The sequence below is a fragment of the Pteropus alecto genome, unplaced genomic scaffold (assembly GCF_000325575.1).
Source record: "Pteropus alecto unplaced genomic scaffold, ASM32557v1 scaffold30, whole genome shotgun sequence".
In the NCBI taxonomy this organism is placed as follows: Eukaryota; Metazoa; Chordata; class Mammalia; order Chiroptera; family Pteropodidae; genus Pteropus; species Pteropus alecto.
The window spans coordinates 3,486,484-3,506,622 of NW_006429782.1; the positions used below are offsets into that span (position 1 = coordinate 3,486,484).

A 20,139-nucleotide genomic window follows, 5' to 3' on the forward strand; every position below is an offset into this window, starting at 1 on the left:
CACACCCGGACTCCCCCTCACACAACTCATCAGACTGAGCCCCCTGCAGGCTGACTGCTTTGGAGGCAGGGAGGGGCTGCCGGGAGCTGGACCTGCAGGCACAGCACCCTGTGAGGCCAGCCTCCCCTGCACCCATGCTTCTCGGTACCAGGCAGACGGGCGATGGGGGACCCTTGAGCTCAAATGCGGGCTCTTTCTATGGCAAGATCTGGAACATTCTCCAAAGTCTTGAAAAGGTTGAGAGCCATGAGGAGGGGGCAGCTGGCTCAACACAGACTCCGGGCCAAGTCCATGCCCGCTCTGAAACCGGCCATCACCCTTTGTGTGAAGGATGACTCGTCTGTCCCATGCTGTGGCAGGACGGGGCTCAGGACTCACCGCGATGGTCTTCTCCTTGATGCCGCCCACCGGCAGGATCTTGCCGGTCAGGGAGACCTCGCCTGTCATGGCCAGGTTGTGCCGCACGGGCCGGTCCATGGCCAGCGAGAGCAGGGCTGTGACGATGGTGCAGCCAGCGCTCGGGCCGTCTTTGGGAGTGGCGCCCTGGAAGGGAGAGGCAGATGGGTAGTAGGCAGGCCAGACGTGGTGGGCGGTCCCGGAGCTGCCAGGGCCCAGGCGGGCCTCACCTCGGGCACGTGCAGGTGAAGGTGTGAGGCCACCAGGTACTGGTTGCTGGGGTCGTGCTGCATCAGGAAGGCCCTGGCGAAGGTGTAGGCAATGCGGGCACTCTCCTTCATCACGTCCCCCAGCTGGCCCGTCACCTCCAGGCTCCCGTCCTTATCCCCCTGGATGTCCTTCTCTTGTGGCCGTCTTGGAGATGTCTCGACGAACAGCGTGGAGCCTCCTGGAGGAGGCCAGTGTGCAGAGACCATGAGCCCTGGGACAGCCACTCTGCTGGGCCGCCTGTGGGTCGTGTCCCTGTCTGCAACATTTCCTTCCCCAGCTCTGCCCAGCCCAGTGCCTTCTCATCCTTCATGTGTCATAGCGCCCATGCCACCCCCACAGCCACGGTGCACTGGCCGTGTGTCCTGTACCTCCACACAGCCTGCCAGCGCCAGACGATTTTAGCACGGTGGCTTTACAGCCCAAATAAGCACCTGCCATCCAGAGCCTGCTTCCTCAACACACCCCACAAAACCGCACCCAACCCCTGCCAGCCGCTGACAGGACAGGCCCCGGGCTATAAAAGGTCACTGAGACACGGGAGACCCCCCCTCTGCTGGGTGGTGCCCTAGGGTCTCATGCTGTGAGGACTCCTCCCATAGGCAAACCTGTGAAAGCATCACCCAGATAAGGCCTCACTGTCACCAGTCAGCCAGGGTGGCAGTGACAATGACTGACTCCCCCCAGGGCATGGCCGGAGGGGCGAGTGGACTCACCCAGGGCCGTCCAGGCCAGTCCCATGACCACGCCAGGCGGCGTGACGTCGTACATGCGCTCCACAGTGAATACCGGCTTCCCCACGAAGTCCTGCAGGTTCTCGGGTGTCACCTCCACCGACTCAGCCTCGCCGCTGACAATCTTGTAGGCGGACTTCCGTAGGACCTGCGGCAGGCACGGTGTGGGGGCAGCCTGGCCACAGATTCCCACTCGCCACTGCCGCCTGTTCTTTTCGCTTCGCTTAGATCACGTAAATCGCACGGTACGTACATAACGTGCCATCGTAACTCTAAGTGTGTATGGTTCAGCGCATTCAGCACATTCACACAGAGGTGTAGCCGTCCCCCCCATCCATCTCCAGAACGTTCTCATCTTCCCAAACTGACTGTCCCCACCAAATACTGTCTTCCCAGCCCCTGGCTCCATGCGTCTGAGTCCCAGGGACCTCGCTGTGCAGCGTCGTTCAGCACCTGCCCCCGCCCGGCCCCCGCTGGCCACGTGGCCGCCACAGGCTCACCTTCTCCACCTGCTTCTGCAGGTTGCGCACGCCACTCTCTCGGCAGTACTGCTTGATGAGGACGGTCAGCACGTCGGATGACAGCCTGGCCTTGCTCTCATCCAGGCCACACAGGGCGCGGGCCTGAGGCACCAGGTATCGCTGGTGGGTAGGTAAGAACACACCATCAGGACCCCCTGGGGCACCCCGGGCCTCGGCCTCCAATGCAACATGGCCCTGCACACCATCCAGCCAAAGATCCCTGCTGGTAGGGTTCTGCGGTGGCCCCAGGGCGGTTGGGGTCATCTGATGTAACAGGGTGTCAGGGCAGGCTGCTCCAGGAGACCACGCCTAAGTCACTTGGGTAAGGAACCAGCAAGGCCAGGAGGGTGAGTGGCAGAGTCCAGGCAGAACCTAGGGCCGTCAGGACCCTCAACAGTGAGCCCATGACCTGCAGATGCCCAGCCTGCTACCACTGCCCGGAGTCCTGCCCTTCCTCCAGATGTGATCATTGATGCCACCTCCTCCAGGAAGGTCTCCTGATCTCAGGTCTCACCCCCACACACACTGAGGGCCTGAGTATCAGAGCATGTGGCTTCTGCCCTGAGCAGATAGGGAGCAGTCAAAGGCCTCACGGTCGCCCACAGCCCAGCACGACCTCTGCCTTACGGCAGTCACTGCACAAGGGGTCCTGAGCACTGAGTGGGGTGGGGGAAAGAGCTGACTGACCCCGGGGGTGGCCCAGGGGCCCCCAGGGGTCTTCATGTCCCTCCCGTCATCCCTTTAGGGGTCTGAGGAAGCCCCCTGCTGACCCCTGGGTTAGCCCCTCCACCACCCAGTTGGGTCTCTGGCCGTGGACAGAGGACGAGGTGGGTCCTGGTCACAAGCTTCTCTCCCTCCCGCCCTCAGGGCCCAAGGGCTGGGACCCGGCGCCCATCTCGACCTGCAAAGGGCTCAAGGGGGAGGAACGCACTCACCCCCTTTCCAGAAAGGAACTACCGGGCTGGAAATAGACGCCCCCCTGCAGCACCCCATCCCTATACCCCACCCTATGCGTCTCTGGGTTGTTCCCAAATTGTATGCTTTATGATAAACCAGTGACAGGAAGTACACCGTTTTCCCGAGTTCTGTAGGCCATTCTAGTGAACTGTCAAACCTAAGAGGGTAGTGGGAACCCCGATTCACAACCAGTTGGTCCGAGTGAGAGAGACATGGGACTTCTGAGTGGTATCTAGTGTTGGGGAGTCCTATGGGATGAGCCCCGAACCTGTGAGGTCTGCCACTAATCCCGGGTAGTGTCACAGCCTAACTTGAACTGTAGGACACCCTGCTGGAGAACTGGCTGGTGTAGAGAGACGCCTCACACTGGGTGTCAGAGGTTTGAGACCACGCAGTTTACAACAGGTCCCGTCTGTTTCTCTTGGTGACACCTCACATACACCACACGGTGGATCCTGTGCTCGTTTCTCCTCTCAGAACGAGAACTCTGACAGCAGGGTCACTGTGGGCTGGACCCCAGCTCTGGTTAAGTGCCTGGCACTTAATGGGTGCTCAGATGTTCCTTGAGCCTAAGCCACAGAGGGGGTCCCCCTCCCCAGGGCTGGGACAGCCAGGAGTCCCTGGCCTCACCTCTGCAATGGCGAGCTTCTCCTGGGCCACGTAGCCCGACACGTTGATCATCTCCATGCGGTCCCTGAGTGGCTCCGGGATGGTCTCGGTGACGTTGGCCGTGCAGATGAACAGCACCTGGGGAAGGCAGTGGTGAGGTCCTGGAGGAATGGCCGTCCCGTCTTCCCCCGCCAGGCCAGCCCCCGGGCAGAACGCACACCTTAGACAAGTCCACGGGCACGTCCAGGTAGTGGTCCAGGAAGTTGGCGTTCTGCTCGGGGTCCAGCAGCTCAAGCAGTGCCGACGAGGGGTCCCCCTGGAAACCCCGGCCAATCTTGTCCACCTGGAAGGGCAAAAGGTGGGTGGTGCTGGCACCCTGTCCTGCTCCCTGTGCCTGCTCACCACTCAGACGAGGGTGTCAGGCGGGCGTGGACCCGGGGAAGCCCTGAGCAAGAGCAGGAGGGCTGGCCCTACAGCGTGGCTGTGGGTGGACATGAGGTCCTCCAGGACAGGAGGGGGCCTGTGTCATGAGATGGCCTGGTTGCAGCGAGGCCACCCAGGGTGACTCAAGGACCATGGAAACTGCAGGGGCCGTGGGCTTCATCTGGAACAGACTCTGCCTGGTCAAGGCTGCCAAGAGCTCTGGGCTGGGAGGGCCCAGGGGACCGTGTGTGACCTTGGGGAAGCCCAGCCATGACCGCGCCCGGCCCCACACACACCTCATCTATCAGGATCAGGGGGTTCTCCGTCTTGGTCTTCTTCAGGCACTGGATGATCTTCCCAGGCATGGCGCCCACGTATGTCCGCCTGGGGGAAGGCACAGTGGGGCAGTTGGAGTCTCAGCTGCCAGAGGCAGCCACAGCACACCACAGGCCCAGCTGCCTGGGAGCTCTAGGACCGCAGTGCGTGCCACGTGCCCTCCCGAGCTGCCCGGAAGAGGCAGCGGGGAAATGTACAATGTGGCACAGTGGAGGCCGGATAACTGCTAGCAGCTGCCATCCGTGCCAGTCTGCAGAGCACTCGGTCATCCCGATACCTTCCCCCAGGTCAGATTCAGGGCAGGGGACACCGATTCACAGCCAGGTCTCGTCCAGACGTGTCACACCACCGCCCCACCCCTCCCCCCATCTGGACCTCACATCTAGACCGTGAAACCCAACAAAACAAGGGGCGCCAGAAACAGCCAGGCACTGGCAGCAAAAACATCCCACATGCCAGGGTCTGGAGGGACCGCTGCTGGGCCCACCAGGCACTTTCAGGAGTGTGTCCTGACGAGCCACTTGCTCTGCCCCAGCTGGGCTACAAATGCCTGGCATTCGCAGGAAGCAAACCAGACTTGATTTCTGTGCTTGCGAGCTACGGCCCAGCAGGGCAGAGACCACAGACCAGGCAGAAGAGGAAATAATGAGATTTAAAAGATGACATATGTGCTATGAACAAAAAAGCAGGGATGAGGTATCTAAAATGCTACTTGGCAGCAGCAGTATTCTAACGTGATGAGAAGTACCTTAGGGAGAAACTCTGAGGAAAGGAGATAAGGGGGCAAGCTGCATGGATACGTGGAGAAAGAGGTTTTCTGGGTAGGGGGAGCAGCCTGTGCAAAGGTCCTGGGGTGGGCCCATGCCTGGCTTCCTGGAGGAACAGTGAGGAGGCCTGTGTGGCTGGAACAAAGCGAGTGCCAGGAGAGGGCGGGGGGTGGCGGGGAGGACTGGGGGTTTTATCCCTGGGCGGGGGGACCAAGGACGGCCGTGGGCAGAGGCAGGCTTGGCTGGTATAGCACAACTGACGTCAGCACAAGGTGCCTGCCTGTCCCTGTCCTTCTAGGCCCCCAGCCCTGATGACCCCCCACCTCCATGTCACAGACCATCCACGCTTGTCAGAAACTCAGCCAAGGCCTTTCCTCACCCCGGGGAGTAGTCCTTGCCCACAGCCCCTGGAGAATCCAGGGGACATTGGAGCCGCCTCTGCATTCCATGATGCCCCTCCCCAACCTTCATCCTCATGCTGCCCCAGCTCAGAGGCCAGTCCTCAGCCAAGAACCTCCCCAGCTGCCCCAAGCAGCTCCCCACACCCCGCCATACTCAGAGCAGGCCTCCCTGTGAACCTCTGCCCAGTGCTAGGCAGGCCCTGTCCCTTCCTGGCCCGTCCTGGAGCTCACACCAAAATCTGGGCCTCTCTCTTCCAGTCTGGCCACCTCCTCGGGGGCTCGAGACAGTGAGGAGTACTGGGCGCTGCGCCCAACCGGGGTGCTGTCGCCCTGCCTGCCACACAGCAGAACCGTCCACGTTTTCAAAGACGCCAGAAATGTTAACTTTTAACAAAGACTCAAACTTTCCTTGAACGCTGTAGTGTGCCAGGGCTTCGGGGGCAGGTGGAGGGTCATGCAGCCAGGAAACCCCGCTGCAGGTCCGTGCAGATGTGTCTCTCAGTCAAGAGGCAGAAACGCCGAGGCCCTCTTAAGACGGCCACCTTATCATTCCACCTTCTCCCCTCCTTCGGACGCTGGCAAACTAGGAACAGATACTTGGCTATCTGCTACACCTGCATCTCACCAAAGCATTTCAAAGAACCACCCTCGGCAGAGGCCGGTGTGGCAGGAAGCACTGGATCACGACATCCTGACCACCCATGGAAGGGCACCAGGCATGGGCCAGGTGGCTCTAAGACTCGGGACACAGAAGATACCAGCCCCCACCTGGGCGTGGTGAGGAAGGAAAGGACCGAGGCCGCACTGCTGTGGGCTGTCCCATCCTCACCCGCAAGACCGTTCTGCCCCTCGCTAACCCGGTCCCCGGTCAGACCACCCAGGCAGGGACAGTGACAGTGAGTGCCAGTCCCAGAACTGCTGGAGGAGGAGACGAGGGCACATGAGCTGGAACTACTGGATTCCGTCCATGTACAGGCTCTCCTGAAGAGGCTGAAACTTTGACATGCTGTTTGAGTGCCCGGATTTGGCCAGGCCTGGAGTCGGATGGATGCCTGGATTTCCAGTTACTTATTTCAGTGTGAGTGGAGTTCGCTACTCACCACTAAAACCACTCAAGGGCAGAAGGAACTCTGGAGGGACGAAGCCTGACAGGAGACTGGGGAGAGGCTGGCCTACCTGTGCCCCTTGATCTCGGCCACATCGGCCATGCCGCCCACGCTGAAGCGGAAGTACTCGCGGTTCAGGGCGCGGGCGATGGAGCGGGCGATGCTGGTTTTGCCCACGCCCGGGGGGCCGTAGAAGCACAGGATCTTGCCCTGGGTTGAGCCTCGGAGCTGGCTGACAGCGATGAACTCCTGTGGGCAGAGGCGGCTCCCGTAAGACTCAGTCACTTGCCACCTGTGCAGAGCAAGGGCTGTGCCTGCCATGAGCCTGGCAACCTTCTCGTACCTTCCAGGTTTCTGGGTGCTGCAAGAAGGGACAAGGCCTGTCCCAGAGGGACCGAGCTGACTGAAGGTGTCATTTGCCACAGGACAGCCTGTGGCACCAATGAGACAAGTAGGTGCCAGGAGAACATGGTGGCTCAATGACCACAGCGGAGGCCCACCAGCAGCCCCCCACTTACAGGCCTGGTCCCCCCACATCCTGGGCCACTCATGGCCAAGCTGCCGTCAGGCCCTTGCTTTCCTGCTCCGCAAGCTCCACTTTTAAGCCCTCGTAAAGCCGCGTGCCGCCTGCAGCGGGTGAGCTGGCCCCGCTGAGCCGCTCCAACACTAGTCTCCCTGGCTGGGGCCCTCCATCAGCCTTGCCCCAGCCAAGCCCTTCCTGTACCCCAAGACCCCCAAATTCACCAGAGGGCTCCTCCTGGTCTCCACCACAGCATGGGGCTGATCCTGGGACCCAAGCCGAGATGCCCACCACCCACAAGCAAATCCGGACCACGACATACCCTGCCTCTCAGCTCCATCCCTGGGCACACTGACCAAGTGCCCGGACACGGAGCTATGGCGCCCAGGGGAGGGCTGGGCCGGCTCGTGCCCAGGACCCCATGGCCCATGGGAGGGATGCAGGCGGCCTCACCAGGATGCGCTTCTTGACATCCTCCATCCCGTAGTGGTCCTCCTCCAGGACTGCCTGCGCCCGGGCCAGGTCCAGGTTCTCATTGCTGTACTTGCCCCAAGGGATGGACGTCAGCCAGTCCAGATAATTGCGGGTGACACTGCCACAGGACAGACCAGAGCTGGTGATCAGGGCTCAGCCGGCCACCCAGCCCCTGCCACTGCACATCTACCAGGCTGGCACCTGCTGCGCCGAAGCCTGAGCCGCGCCGAGCAAGCGCACCCTGGCTCGAGGACTGTGACCTCTTTGAGAGCTGTCTGGGCACAGAGCATGTGGCGAGAACTGGCCCAGCTGCTGACACAAACACTAGGGACACGGAGAGCATGGGGAATGCTCAGGGCCCAACGGCACGGGGTCAGGGGACAGGAGTTAGAATAGGAAGACACACCCTGACTCAGGGCAAGTGGAGGACCGAGAGGGAGCCCGAGGTGGGAGCTGAGCACCTGGTTGGCAGCTGCCCCCAGCCTAGGAAACGCCCCTCATGAGGGCCCCGGGAGGAGACTGTGAAATGAAATACGGACATTGGCAACAGCGGTGTGAAAAGCTTATTTGCTGGCCAAGGAAGAGAAGTTGGGACATCTCTGGAATGGAGATCACCAGTATCTCCCGGGGCCCTTGTTGAAAGAGCCTAGACCCCCATGGACACCCTGAGCCATGGAGGGATCCCACCCAGCAGGAACCCGGGGCCTGGAGCATGCGTCCCGAGAGGCTGTCCCAGGACCTGGCCAGCCCACAAGCTGCCCAGGAGCAATGCCCAGTCCATGGGGTCTGACATCTGGGCAAAGCCAGAATCTCATAGGCTCTGAGCCCCTTGGCCCAAACCCCAGCAGTCATCTTCACAGCCAGCGTGCACAGAATGACGACGGCCGGGCAGGGCCAAGTGTCTAGCAAGACACACTTACTTCCCGGCTGACTCTCAGAGGGAGGCCAGGGACAGAACTTGGGGAGGAGGGCAGCCTTGGGGAGATGGCCCCGGGGGCTCCTGGCTGGAAGCACTGGCTCACAGCCAGACGTTACTTGGTTCAAATGCCTGTCCCCAGCTACCAGCTTGAAGGCCGTGGCCACAGACTCAACTTCTCCAAGAACTGAATTCTCTATCTGTGAAACGGGGGCAGCAGAGGAGGGTCCCACACAGGGCGCCATGAGGACGGATGCACGGCAAATGCAGTTTCAGGTGTCAAGCACCTGTGCCCTCCTAGCATCCAGGGCTGGCGTCCCGGACCCTGCCAGGTCGCGAGCTTTTCCAAGGACTGGATGTGACAGAGACCAGCGTGGCCACCCCAGGCGCTCACTTGAACTCGGAGGAGTGGTTGTCCAGCAGGCTCAGCTTGCTCAGCTCCTCGTCCACAACGTCCATGACGTGCTTGGGGACCACAAGCTCCTTCAGCCGCTCGCGGAACTTCTCCTCAATGGCGTCCTTGTCCTCCTTCTCCAGGCCCAGCTCCTTCTTGATGATCTTCAGCTGCTCCTGCAGGAGGTACTTGCGGTGCGTCTGCTTGATCTTCTCCTCCACCTGCAGGGTCGAGAGGCTGCCGTCAGACCCAAGTGCACACGCCCCCATGGGATCACGGGGCTGCCGCTCCCCCAACTCAGAAACCGGGTGTGCGCGGCCCCAACTCCTCACATCGTAAAGCGAAGTCTCCCCCAGTGTGGGCCTCGTGGAGGCCATGCAACAAGTTAACAGTTCACTTTTCAATACCGACTGAGAAGAGGGAAGCTCGGCCTGATACCAGCATGTCCCCTCTCTTGACAGACAAGACCCGGACGAGCAGCAGCCCTGCCTGCAGTGTCTGCGATAAGCAAGTGTTACAAGCTTTTCCGATTAACACTGTGACGTGAAACTTTTTCCCAACGTACAAACACTGAAAAATGGAGTCACGTCTGAAAAACATGACTTTTAAGCAGCTGATCATCCAGGTGGTGTTGGTTTGCCCAGGCCTGGGAAGGTACATCTCGAACGGCTGAGTCTTAGAAACAGCTTTACAGCCTTTCCCAGGCTGGTTCCCAATGTTAGGCATTTTCCCCCAAAACTCTGAAGGAGAGAAATCCTTCCCCCTTACCGGAGGACGGTGGATGCCTGCCTCCCTCTCTAGGCTCAGCCACTGGGGCCGCCCGTGAGTTTTAACCCAGCGAGGCTCACAGCCCCGAGAGCAGAGGCGCTCACCTCGCGCCCCAGGCGCTGCTGCAGCTTGCTCAGTTCGAACTCCTTCTTGAGGAGGGAGAGGGCCTTATACAGCCTCTTGGGAATCTGCCAAGAAAGAGCAGGCGTGAGGGGATGGTCGGAAGTCGGTGACCATCCGTGGGGGGAACGGGCACTCTGTGGGCTGCTTCTGGGGGAAGCGAAAACAGGCAGGTGGCCAGGCCCCGCCTTACCCCAGAGGCTGGCACCCTGTCCCAACAAACCCAGTTCTGGAAACACCTCCCACAGATAAACTCCCCCAGGTGTACAAGCTGTGTGGACCAGGATTTCTGTACAGGCGTCGTTCATGTTCACAAGAGCGAAAGACTGGCAGCACCCCGAACACGCTTCCACTAAATGATGGGCACCACCCGATGGAGTACTGTGCAGCCGTTAAAAGAACGAGGGATAAAAAGAGGAACGAGGGTGCTCGATGTGCACGGAAGGACGTGCGCTGATGCGAATCATCTCTAAAACGCAGCTGAGAACACCGGCCAGGCCGGGGGCAGCCCAGCCAGCGAAGTGGGACCGGCGCACGTAGACAGGCCACACTCACACTGGTCTCCTCCAGGACGTCCTGAAGCTCGTGGGACTCGGCTCCGGTCAGCGCAGCGCCCATGTCACTGAGGTAGATGGGGTTGTCCACCACCCTCTGGCCCGCCTGCATCATCTGCAGCACAGACTCTCTGGAAGGGACAGAGGGACATTGCCACGTGACGCAGAAACCACGGTAGCAGCTGAAACGTCACTCCTCAAGGACATGGGTCTCCTTGTCCCCTGCACTGCTGAGAGCCAGCTCTATCTCTGGGCCTCAGCAGCTTCGCCGCCGGTGGGGCCGCCCATCTCAGAGCCACGAGACTAACGTCCTCGTGCCACATCCCCTCCGGCAGCCACTCTGAGACCCCTCACGAGACCCCTCCCCCCAGCTGATGACGAAGGCTTCCAGCCAAATCCAGGCCCTCAGTCAGTAGGAAGGAAGCAAAGAACCTGGCCAGGTAAGCCTCCTCTTGCCAACCTCCTGCCCAGGGCCTCCCTGCTAGGAGGGAAGGGGATCCGCCTGCATGGGCCTCGAGGCCCTGCCCACAAGACCAGAATGCCCTTGGGAAATTGCTGCCAGCCCAGTGGCCACAGAGGGAGCCCAGCCTGGCCTTGGGGAGCAGTCACATGCTTGGCTGGGGAGGGCACAGGAGACCAACCTGTAGAGCGGGTTCAAGGCGATGATGTCCCGGATGGTCTTCACAATCTCGGCAGTCAAGGCCTGGCAAGTGGGAAGGCCGCCGTGGGTCACCGGAACCCATGTGGCCCTGCGAAGCCCCTCCCACATGGCCCTGGCTAAAGACAGCCTCAGAGGCCCAGGAGCAGAGCCCAAGTTCACCAGTCACAGGGACACGGACCACGTGAGCAAAAGCTAAAACGGACCGTGTCTCCTGACACTACTCGGATCTCAGAGCGAGCCCTCTTGAGGAGAAAAACGGTGAGAAGGTTCCTTATACCTTTCACCACTACCCTCAACAGAGACCCCTTCTCAACCTCGGCCATAACACCAGGCTGTGACGTCTTTGTCTGGGACCTGCCTGTGAGTCACCAGGGCTCTCAATCTGTCCCCTCTGCTGTGGACGCCATGGCACCGTCTCCCTTCTCACCCCGGCTCCCTGCCAGTGGGTCTGGTCACGCTCCACACAGGAGCACCGGGCAGGTTATGGCATGAAAACCGGCACCTTGTTTGCTTCCAGAAAACCACGGCTCCCCACGTTGGGGGGTGGGGGGCAACGGGCACGTACGACGAGAGGCCACGACAGCCAGGGCTTTCCACTGTAACCACCCGTTTCTCGTTATCGGGTCTGTCCCTGGACTGCCCTTTGTAGAAGAAACCGGAACCAGGCACTCGCATGACCGAAGATGAGCATGCTGTCTCCCTGAGGTCCCCCGATTCTATCCATCACACCATCTACGTGTTTGTCTTCCCCGTAAAGCTGTGCCCTCCAGTCAGGCCGCCACTAGCCACCCGTAGCTATTTATATTTAAATGAGTTAAAATTAGTAAAATTAGACATTCTGTTCCTCAGTCACAAAGGCCATAGGTCAAAGGCTTATGAGCTACAAGAGTCTGATGAGGCAGAATTACAGAGCGCCTGCTACCACGCCAAGTTCTCCCAGACAGCGCTGCTCTCAGGGGCCCTGTGTGGCCCCATGGATGTGACTGCTGGCCTAGGCCAGTGGCATATGCAGCCAAGCACCTTCTCGTGCCCAAGGCAGACGTCACTAATCAATCACAGCACCCCTTGCCACCGAACTCAGATGCAGCCCCAGGGTCCTCAGCGTGGTACCACGGGATCACACCAAAGCTGTCAGCTATGTCCCCACCCTCTGAAGGCAGGTTACCCTGCCTAGAATCTGTGCTACAATATATGGAAGGACAGCGGGTCCGCCATGAGGAAGGCCGGCAGCCAAGGTCTGGAAGGCCATTTCTTCCAGCCACAGCTCCCGGCGACGGAGCCTTGTCTCGCCTCCCTCACATCCCGGGCTTGGGTGGAGGGCTGGAGGTTCCTGCCCAGAGGTCGCAGGCTGGGGCTGGGCTTGGGTCCACACCCTGCCTCCTTTGAGAGCAGTGAAGGGCCATGGATGTCTCATCCCGGTTCCTCCCGAGGGTTTGAGGAAGGAAAGTGGGCTGCACCCTCCAAAGGGACCCGCGAGCCTCGCCAGGATAGACCCTCATCGTGCACAAGCTCGCTCAGGGGGCCCGCGGGGCCACGTGCTTACTTTCACTTCTTCCGTGACCTGGAAGTCCTCGTGGACCACGTTCTCAACCTCCACCATGAGCACCTCGCCGGGGGCGCCCGAGTTGGGCTCCACCACCATCTCCATCTGGCGCCTGGCGCCCAGGTCCTCCTCAGCCTCCTTCTTGCTCCGCTTCGGCTTCCGGCGGGGCTTCTGCTTATTCTCGGCCTCAGCCTCCTCTGGCTCCACCTCCAGCTGCCTGCTGATGTGGATCCTGGAGCAGGGAGTGGGGCGCGGGGCCCAGGTGAAGCCCACGCGACCGTCCCCCGCCCCCGACAGCTAAGGGTCCCGCTGGGCCCTGGAACTGCAGACGAGCCACTTTCTCAGAACCCCCAGACCAGTGTGCCCCTCCGCCCTGGCCTGCAGCTGACCCCTCCCCTCCACTTCCCACGCCAATGCCCCTCTGTCCCGCATGAACTAATACAGAAGCCAGCGGGTGACCAGCTCTGGGGCCCATCACGAGCTGCCAGCTCGACAGAGCCCGGTGCCGAAATGCTGCCCACCCCACCCCCAGCCCAGGGCTCAGCACGCAGCTGCTCCTTCACGGCGACCACATCTGATTCACAGGCACTTCCTCAGAGGCCTGGTCCCAACCACGCACACCCCCACCATCCTATCCATCTTCGCTTTCCCCCAAAACACCCATGCCCCTGGTGTCTTCCCCACTCGGGGCTGCTCCCGAAGGTGGCCCCTGCCCTGTTCCCCTGCTCACACCCAAGCGTTGCGTGGACACTCGGCCCCTGGTGTTAAATGATGTTCCACCTCCCAGCTCTCCTGTCACACAGGTAGCTAACAATGGTGCCATCTTCAGAGGGCAGGCACAACAACTACCTACATGCGTGCTTGGTGCCTGGCTGTCACCGGCAAGGTGCACAGAGGAAAGGAAGTCGGGCCTCGGGAAATCCCGAGTAGCCTGGGTCAGCAGGACTCCACCCATAAGGTACCTCATAATTAGCAGAGAAGTCAGGAGCCACCAATGTTCAATTAATTCACACCCTGTCCCCTCTGGCCACACTCTTCCAGGACACAGAGGAGCAGCCTCTTGCCTAAAACAGACTCGAAGGGGAATAGGTGAAGGGGTGTGGGGGCCGGGGCCGGAGGACCACACCAGGACTGTTCACACAATCATGGCCCATTTCCTCTGTGTTCTGGGGGTGCTGCTGGCTGCCACAAGAAAAAGGCTCTGTGAGAAAACGTGATGGAAGACTCTAGATTCAACAAATGCCACTGAGTCTCCAGAGGAGCTTTTCAGAACATTTACTCCACCTTTACTGCACGCTAAAGGCTTGCGGCTGATGCTTTGTGAGGGCGGTCACAGGGCTCTCGCCAAGCGTCCTGGAGGACCAGTGCCCCGCCGAACACATCTGAAAAGCTGGTGAATTTCTCCATCGAGAGTGTCAACCCTAAGCTGGTCTCACAGATTTGTCTTTATTAATCGTGACATACGAAGGCTTAAACTGAGCTTCCAAATGTCGTATGCGGCCCTTCGACAGACTTTTATCAGAGATAAAACTTATACAAACTGACAAGGAAATGTGTCTGACTGAAAAACTCCAAATCGCTAAGCGTGGCGCTACAGTGTGACCTGCCGGAGGATGCAGACACAGGCACCTGGAGGAAAAGGATGCCTGACTGAGAAGGGCAATGCCGACATACGGGACATGAGGCTGCTTGTTACTGTTTTGCGGTGTTTTTTGGAATAACGTGCATTAAAGAAACAGCTTCTCACTGACCACATACACCGCCGCTTTAACAAGGGGACTCCGGGAAGGGGGGTTCCGGCGGTGACACATCTCAGCCCTGGCCTCCAGCTCTGGCCTGGTCCCTGCAGTGTCCAGGCGGCAGGGCAGACCAAGAAGAGTGAGTGGGTGATGGGCCCTGGGAGCATGCAGGGCTGCTCTTCCTACCCTGTCCCATATGCTCGGGTTCCCGCACCTTCTGTGTCCCATGACAATCATGCGCAGCTTGTCCCCGAGGTCCTGCATCTCGTGGATCTGCACAAACGTCCCCGTGTGGTAGACCTCGTCCAGGCTCTCGACCACGTCGGACTCATTGCTGAGAGAGAGGGAGGCAAAGGAACATCGGCATAGGTGCCGACTCCCACGGGGTGTCTCATGCTAAGAGGGATGAAGGGAGAGGCAAGAAACAGCTCTTCTGGCCTTGACTAAAAACTGAGTGACCTCCTTGTTCCCACAGGGCCTCCGGAGCCCAGTAAAGCACCTGCCAGCTAAGGGCCGCCAGCAGCAATGGCACACGGCTGAGTGGCTTCTGGTGAGCTGGCCATGAGCGGCCTGCATGGAGTTTTAATCCATTCCACAGTCCCATCACAGAGCCTGCTCAGAACACACCTAACTCAGCAACAGAACTAATTTCTACCTGGAGCCAAGGTGGGCAGACCTGGAGCTGACACCTGCCCACCTGGCTCTGCGCTGAAGCGGCCTTGCAGGTGAGTGTGTCTAAACACCAAGGGCCCCCCAGGTTAACGTCTGCCCCACACCTTGACAGCACAGGAAGGCTGGCACCACGAGCTGAGCTGTCGGCCCAGAATGCAAGGGATGTCGGCTCTTGGCCTAACAGCCTGCAGGCTTTGCTTGGTTTCTTCCAGGTCGAGGGTCAGAGGTTCAGGCTGTTCTCTGGAGCAGGACTGGTGGTTAGCTACGCTCCAGGGCAACTTCGGCAAGGGAGTGAAGGGAAAATTACACTTACGTGTCATCTCTCTTTAGAAAGACGCCGGCATATGGCTGGGCGAGACGGACTTTCCTTCTTAGCAGCTCAACCAACTTCTTATTTTTAACCTAGCATGACAATGACCTCAAGTGAAATGCAGAGTAAGTTTTCTGGCTGACATTTTGACAACAGTTCAGCGTTTCTTTATTATTCTCTGGGGACATGCGAATCTGATGCAGAACACTAACCAACATGGTCCAGGAACACCTGAGCCCCAAACAAAAGATAAGTGTATGGAGACTGGAGAGGGACAGTGTTGGCCAGCTGCATACCTCAGTGGTTCCGCCCCCCCACCCTCACCCCCACCACACCACTTCCTAAAGAAAAAATTCAAAGTAAGCAAATGGCCAGCACCAAGAAGTTAATTTGACATCTGAGAACTGTTTCAGTGACAAAATGTCTTGGCTTGAAAAATCTAAACCATTCTGATTTTATCAGTGTCAGAAAGACGACGCTACACATGTGCGTAATTCAAATGCAGCCCACCAGATGTGGTTCCACAGTATAGCGGTTAGTACGTCTGCTTTACATGCAGAAGGTCCTGGGTTCGCGCCCCAGTGGAGCCATGGTCCATGGTCTATGGCCTTGGCCCCCTGAACGAGCCCGATGTCTGATCTCGGAAGCTAAGCAGGGTCAGTCCTGGTTAGTACTTGGATGAGAGACCACCTAGGAAGACCAGGTGCTGTAGGCATAATAATTTTTAAAAAACCCCACAAATGCAGCCCACCAATCACATCTCTACCCTATTTATTGATCATCAAAACCCCCAGGACCGCAGCACATTCTCTTGATGCCATTTCAATGGCAGGTAGAGGGTTGATGTCTCCTAGGAAACAACTGATGAGGGTGGTACATAGATGTCTTTAGGTCTCAACTGATTTCTTTCAAGCTTGAGGTAATTCCCAGATTAGATTCTCATTAAACTTAACGGCTCACAAACTTTAGCATGCATCAGCATTAGAGGACGTGTTAAAATAGATGGCTGGGCTCCAGCCCTGCAGTGTCCTATGGATAAGGTCTAAACAAGCTCTCAGGTGCTGCTGCTGCTGGTCCAGGCACCGGCTTTGCGAACCAGTGTTTTAACTCACCCTCTAATGGGGGCTCTTATGATCTGGGAATTCCTGACATTATAGATGCATTTTTCCCAGAGAAAAAGTCCATGACACCTGTCAGGAGAGTACATGACCCAATGAAAATTAAGAGCCACTGGTCTGCACGGATAAGGAGAAAAGCTATGGGGTAAGTTAGCCGCTTACAGAGTCAACTACAAAACTGAGAGTAAAGGTAGCTTTGCTAACAAGTTCAGAAACATTTATCACGTCCCACAGAAATGTTCCCATTTCTCCTCTGCTAACAGCTGACTGCTGCACCTCGGCACCTATCCCCTCCCTTTGCCAGGGTCCCTTTTTTTTTTGTTATTTACAAGGTAACAGCAATAGAAATACAAGATACGACATGCCAGCCTCATGCCAACCAAAGTGACTCGCTGAACCCTCCTGGCTAGCTCCAGGTGGGCACACATTATCTCTTAGAAGAATCGGATCTCTGCTTGAGCACTGGGGACAAAGAGCATCTGTCATTTTGCAGGGCTGTGGGGATCATACTTGGAGTCCCAGCCCCAAAGGTCTGGGAGGGTAGAGAGGATTGTGGAAGGTGGGGTCAAGGACAGAAAAACGGTCTCCAGGGCGGGCTTCGGAAATATCGGAAGTGTCCCCAGAGAAAACAGCAGCTGCTTACTACTGAGAGATACTAAGCACCGGGCACCATTCTAATCCTTTACACACTTGACCTTACGTACCTCCCACAGCAGCTCTAAGAAGTGAGGTACAATTAGCAAGTCCATTTCACAGATGAGAAAATGGAGGTCCAGTGGAACAGCTTGCCCAAGGTTACAAAGCTAGAGGTGGCGGAGCCAGTCACAGGGCTTGGCTCTGGGAGCTGAGAGTGACTACTGTTCAACATCACGGAAGGCCCTTGGAAGGGGGGCCCGGACACAACCAGCAGTATGTGAGAGGAGGCGGAGGGGTCCTTCCTGTCCCTCCCCACTGGCTGGCTGCTGCCTCTCTGTATTGTCCTCTATTTCAAGGGATCCCTGAGATTTATTTCACAGAAACTGGAGTCTGAGGAGGAGACACTGGAGGGTGAATGCAGAGGCTGACTCATGGTATGACCTTGCTTAGTTAACAGATAACCTTTCTCCTCCATGGACTCGTTTCCACATCATTTTTTAAAAAAGAGGGGGTAGGGAAGAAGAGAAGCATTTGGGTGCTTCCTACTCTAAAAACTCAAGCTCCTTGCACTCCTGCTTTCTCTGTTACATCATCCTAGTCCCCCCCACCCTCACCAGGGCTCTTAATCTGAAAGGATCTTGTTTCCTGCCTCTTCCACTAGAATCGCAAGTTCTCAGGCAAAGGGACTGTTTGACTTGTTTGCTGCTATATCCTTGGTGCCTGCTGCGTGGCAGGTTAAGAGCACTCTGCGTGATGAAAAGAACCACAGCCGCACCCCTAAGAACGTTCCTCTCCCACCTTCCTCCTCAGTTTCCAGCACCATCCATCCCTTGCTCTATTATTCCCTGTAGTACTTACGCATCTTGTTTATTGCCTCTCGCATCCCGCTAAAATGTTAGCTCCAAAGACAGGAGCTTTTGTGTCTTGTTCACTGCTGTAGCCCTAACACCTAGAACTGAACCTGGCACATGGTAAGCGGTCAAGAAATACTTAAGGAATAAATCCTGACCCCAAAGAGGCTCATAACCAGAAGGGGAACAGTCCTAGGGGAGAGAGAGTTATGAAACATTTACCAAGATCCGCAGAAAAGTAAGTGTGCAGCAATACCGTGCTGGTCCTTTGTAGAGCCGGATTTCTCTAGATTAGAACGCTAAGTGGACAGTCCTAAGCTCTTTGGATTCAACTCCCCTTACGGAAGTGGGAGGAATTTGGCTCAAGTTCACCAAGCTAGTGATGAGGATTCGAACTCCTGCCTTGAAGAAACTTCGTGTCTGAAAACCTTTCGATGAATGAGGGTGCTAAGTGACCTCTCGGTCCAACCTGCTGCTTGCAGAGGTGGGGACATGGAGGCCAAGGAGGGGCTCTCATTACCTCGATAATCTTGATAAAGCGCGGGAACACCGGGTTGCGGGTGACGGCGATGAGCGGCAAGTGCGGGAAGACGTCGGGGATGGTCATGGGCGTCAGTGCCGTTATGACCGGGCTTTCCCCGCCGCCCGAGCTGCCCCCCGCGCCCGCGGCACCATCCTCCGCGCCGCCCTCGGAAGCATCCTCGCCGCCCGAGAATGAGCCGCCGCCGCTGCGGTTGTTCGCTTCCCAAAGCCCACGCCACTGGCCCGCAGCCGCGGGGCCACGGCCCCACAGCGCCCACGGAGGACATGTGTCGCAGGTCCGCCGGCCTCTGGACAGCCACGCTCCGGCCGCCGTCGGGACCCGCCCCCCGGCGACAGCCAACACCGGCCGCCGCAACGCCCAGCATCGCGCAGCTCCCCACAGCCGCACGTAGCCTGTGCCCGTAGCCATGGCTCGGCCATCCTGTCGGCGCACAGCGCTTGCGTCATTTCCGCTCGCCCGGCGGAGGCGCACGTGACAAACGGCGCGTGCTGCGGCACCCGCGGGGGGCGTGGCCCAGAACCGAAAGCCGCGGGGGTGAGGCTTGTGGGGCGGGGCCTACGAGCCGAGGGCGGGACCTGCGGGTCGAGGGGCGGGGTTGGTGCGCCCTCGCAGCGTCCGCGAGGGCCCTTGGGGTCACGTGGAGGGCGGTGAGCACGCGCCGCGGCGCGCGGAGAGAGCCGCCGTCGCGTGGAGCGGCAGCGTTGGGATTGTGTGGACAGCCCCGTGCACGCACCGGCCTGCGGGCGGCACGTGTGTGCTCAGGCTCTGGTGGCCTGGTTGGCGGATCCGGGCTCCCGGGAGACGCACATGCTCAAGCTAGACGGTCCACAGGCGGCCGTCTGCGCAGGCCCGAGCCCCGGGCGGGCTCGGCAGGCGGCGAGCGCATGCTGGGACTCCAGGCGGACTCCGGCGTCCGCGGGACAGATTGGCTGGAAGACAGTGACGCGCCAGTGTGCGCATGCCCGACTGTGAAGCTGGATCACCGGCGGTTGAGGTGCAGTGGTGGCGGCCGATTCTTGAACGAGATGCTGGTGTTGATGCTGGTGGTGGCGGCGGCGACCCTTCGGCTCTGTCCGCTGGCCAGAGCTCAGCCGCTGTGCCGGTGGGGCGGCCCTCCCGGGCTTGGGGTGCTGGCAGGGGAGGTGGGAGCTCATCTGAGCAGAGGCCCGGGCGGAATCCAGGAGTAAACGCTTCGCTTCCCAACCTCTTCGAGGCGTCCCAGTTTACTCTTCGGGGAATCCAACTTGATACCTTGCCTTCTCCCGCCCTACCTCCTTCACAAAGGCCTCCCATTGCCAATTCAGCTTTGGCCGGACTCCGAAACCTTAAAGCCACTACCTTAAGTTGTGCCCTCCTGTCCACCCCCCACCCCGGCAGCCGGAGTAATTACTGATAAACGAATCTGGTCTCGTCATTCCCCTCCCTGGTTCTATGCTGCACTAGAATAAAACCCAGTTCCTTGCGCATCCTGCGTTTCCTGGCGTGGTCTGGCCCAGAGTTTCTCAGCAGAAGCGGTGCTAAAATTTGTGGCCAATCATTCTCTGGTGCGGGGCCGTCCTGGGCACTGCGGACTGTTGAGCAGCATCCCTGGCCTCCACCCACTAGGTGCCAGTACTACCTCCTTCCCCAAGCTCGGCCGTCAATCAAAACTGTCCCTAGTCATTGCCAAGGGTACCCTGGGGATTTGACAAGGACGGATCTGGCCCCTGCCCACCCCTGGATCACTGCTGCAGCCACACCGTCCCTCGAACACGCCAAACTTGGTCCAGCTTTGGGGGCGGGGGAGACTTGCATGGGGGTCC

At 58.9% G+C, this 20,139-nt stretch overlaps 2 protein-coding genes across 3 annotated transcripts in view; one reads left to right on the top strand and one right to left on the bottom strand.

Annotated features, from left to right (window-relative positions):
* LONP1 (lon peptidase 1, mitochondrial) overlaps window positions 1–18,861 on the bottom strand; it is a 19,700-nt gene extending 839 nt beyond the window's left edge. The window contains exons 1-18 of one of the 2 annotated variants that reach the window (XM_025043448.1): window positions 18,314–18,780; window positions 15,192–15,280; window positions 14,421–14,540; window positions 13,430–13,531; window positions 12,468–12,699; window positions 10,905–10,966; window positions 10,265–10,394; window positions 9,694–9,777; window positions 8,822–9,042; window positions 7,491–7,629; window positions 6,588–6,766; window positions 4,204–4,291; window positions 3,705–3,827; window positions 3,506–3,622; window positions 1,898–2,038; window positions 1,380–1,545; window positions 627–844; window positions 379–543 (exon numbers count right to left, since the gene is read on the bottom strand). In XM_025043448.1, coding sequence (XP_024899216.1) covers window positions 379–543; window positions 627–844; window positions 1,380–1,545; window positions 1,898–2,038; window positions 3,506–3,622; window positions 3,705–3,827; window positions 4,204–4,291; window positions 6,588–6,766; window positions 7,491–7,629; window positions 8,822–9,042; window positions 9,694–9,777; window positions 10,265–10,394; window positions 10,905–10,966; window positions 12,468–12,699; window positions 13,430–13,531; window positions 14,421–14,540; window positions 15,192–15,280; window positions 18,314–18,745 — 2,808 coding nt within the window. In that variant the 5' untranslated portion in view covers window positions 18,746–18,780. Of the gene's footprint in view, window positions 1–378; window positions 544–626; window positions 845–1,379; window positions 1,546–1,897; window positions 2,039–3,505; window positions 3,623–3,704; window positions 3,828–4,203; window positions 4,292–6,587; window positions 6,767–7,490; window positions 7,630–8,821; window positions 9,043–9,693; window positions 9,778–10,264; window positions 10,395–10,904; window positions 10,967–12,467; window positions 12,700–13,429; window positions 13,532–14,420; window positions 14,541–15,191; window positions 15,281–18,313 lie in introns of both variants that reach the window. The other variant, XM_006904129.3, reaches the window with a different exon arrangement.
* A 92-nt stretch (window positions 18,862–18,953) lies between these two features.
* Window positions 18,954–20,139, top strand: part of CATSPERD (cation channel sperm associated auxiliary subunit delta) — a 40,311-nt gene continuing 39,125 nt past the window's right edge. The window contains exon 1 of the mRNA XM_025043461.1: window positions 18,954–19,439. Coding sequence (XP_024899229.1) covers window positions 19,222–19,439 — 218 coding nt within the window. The 5' untranslated portion in view covers window positions 18,954–19,221. The remainder of the gene's footprint in view (window positions 19,440–20,139) is intronic.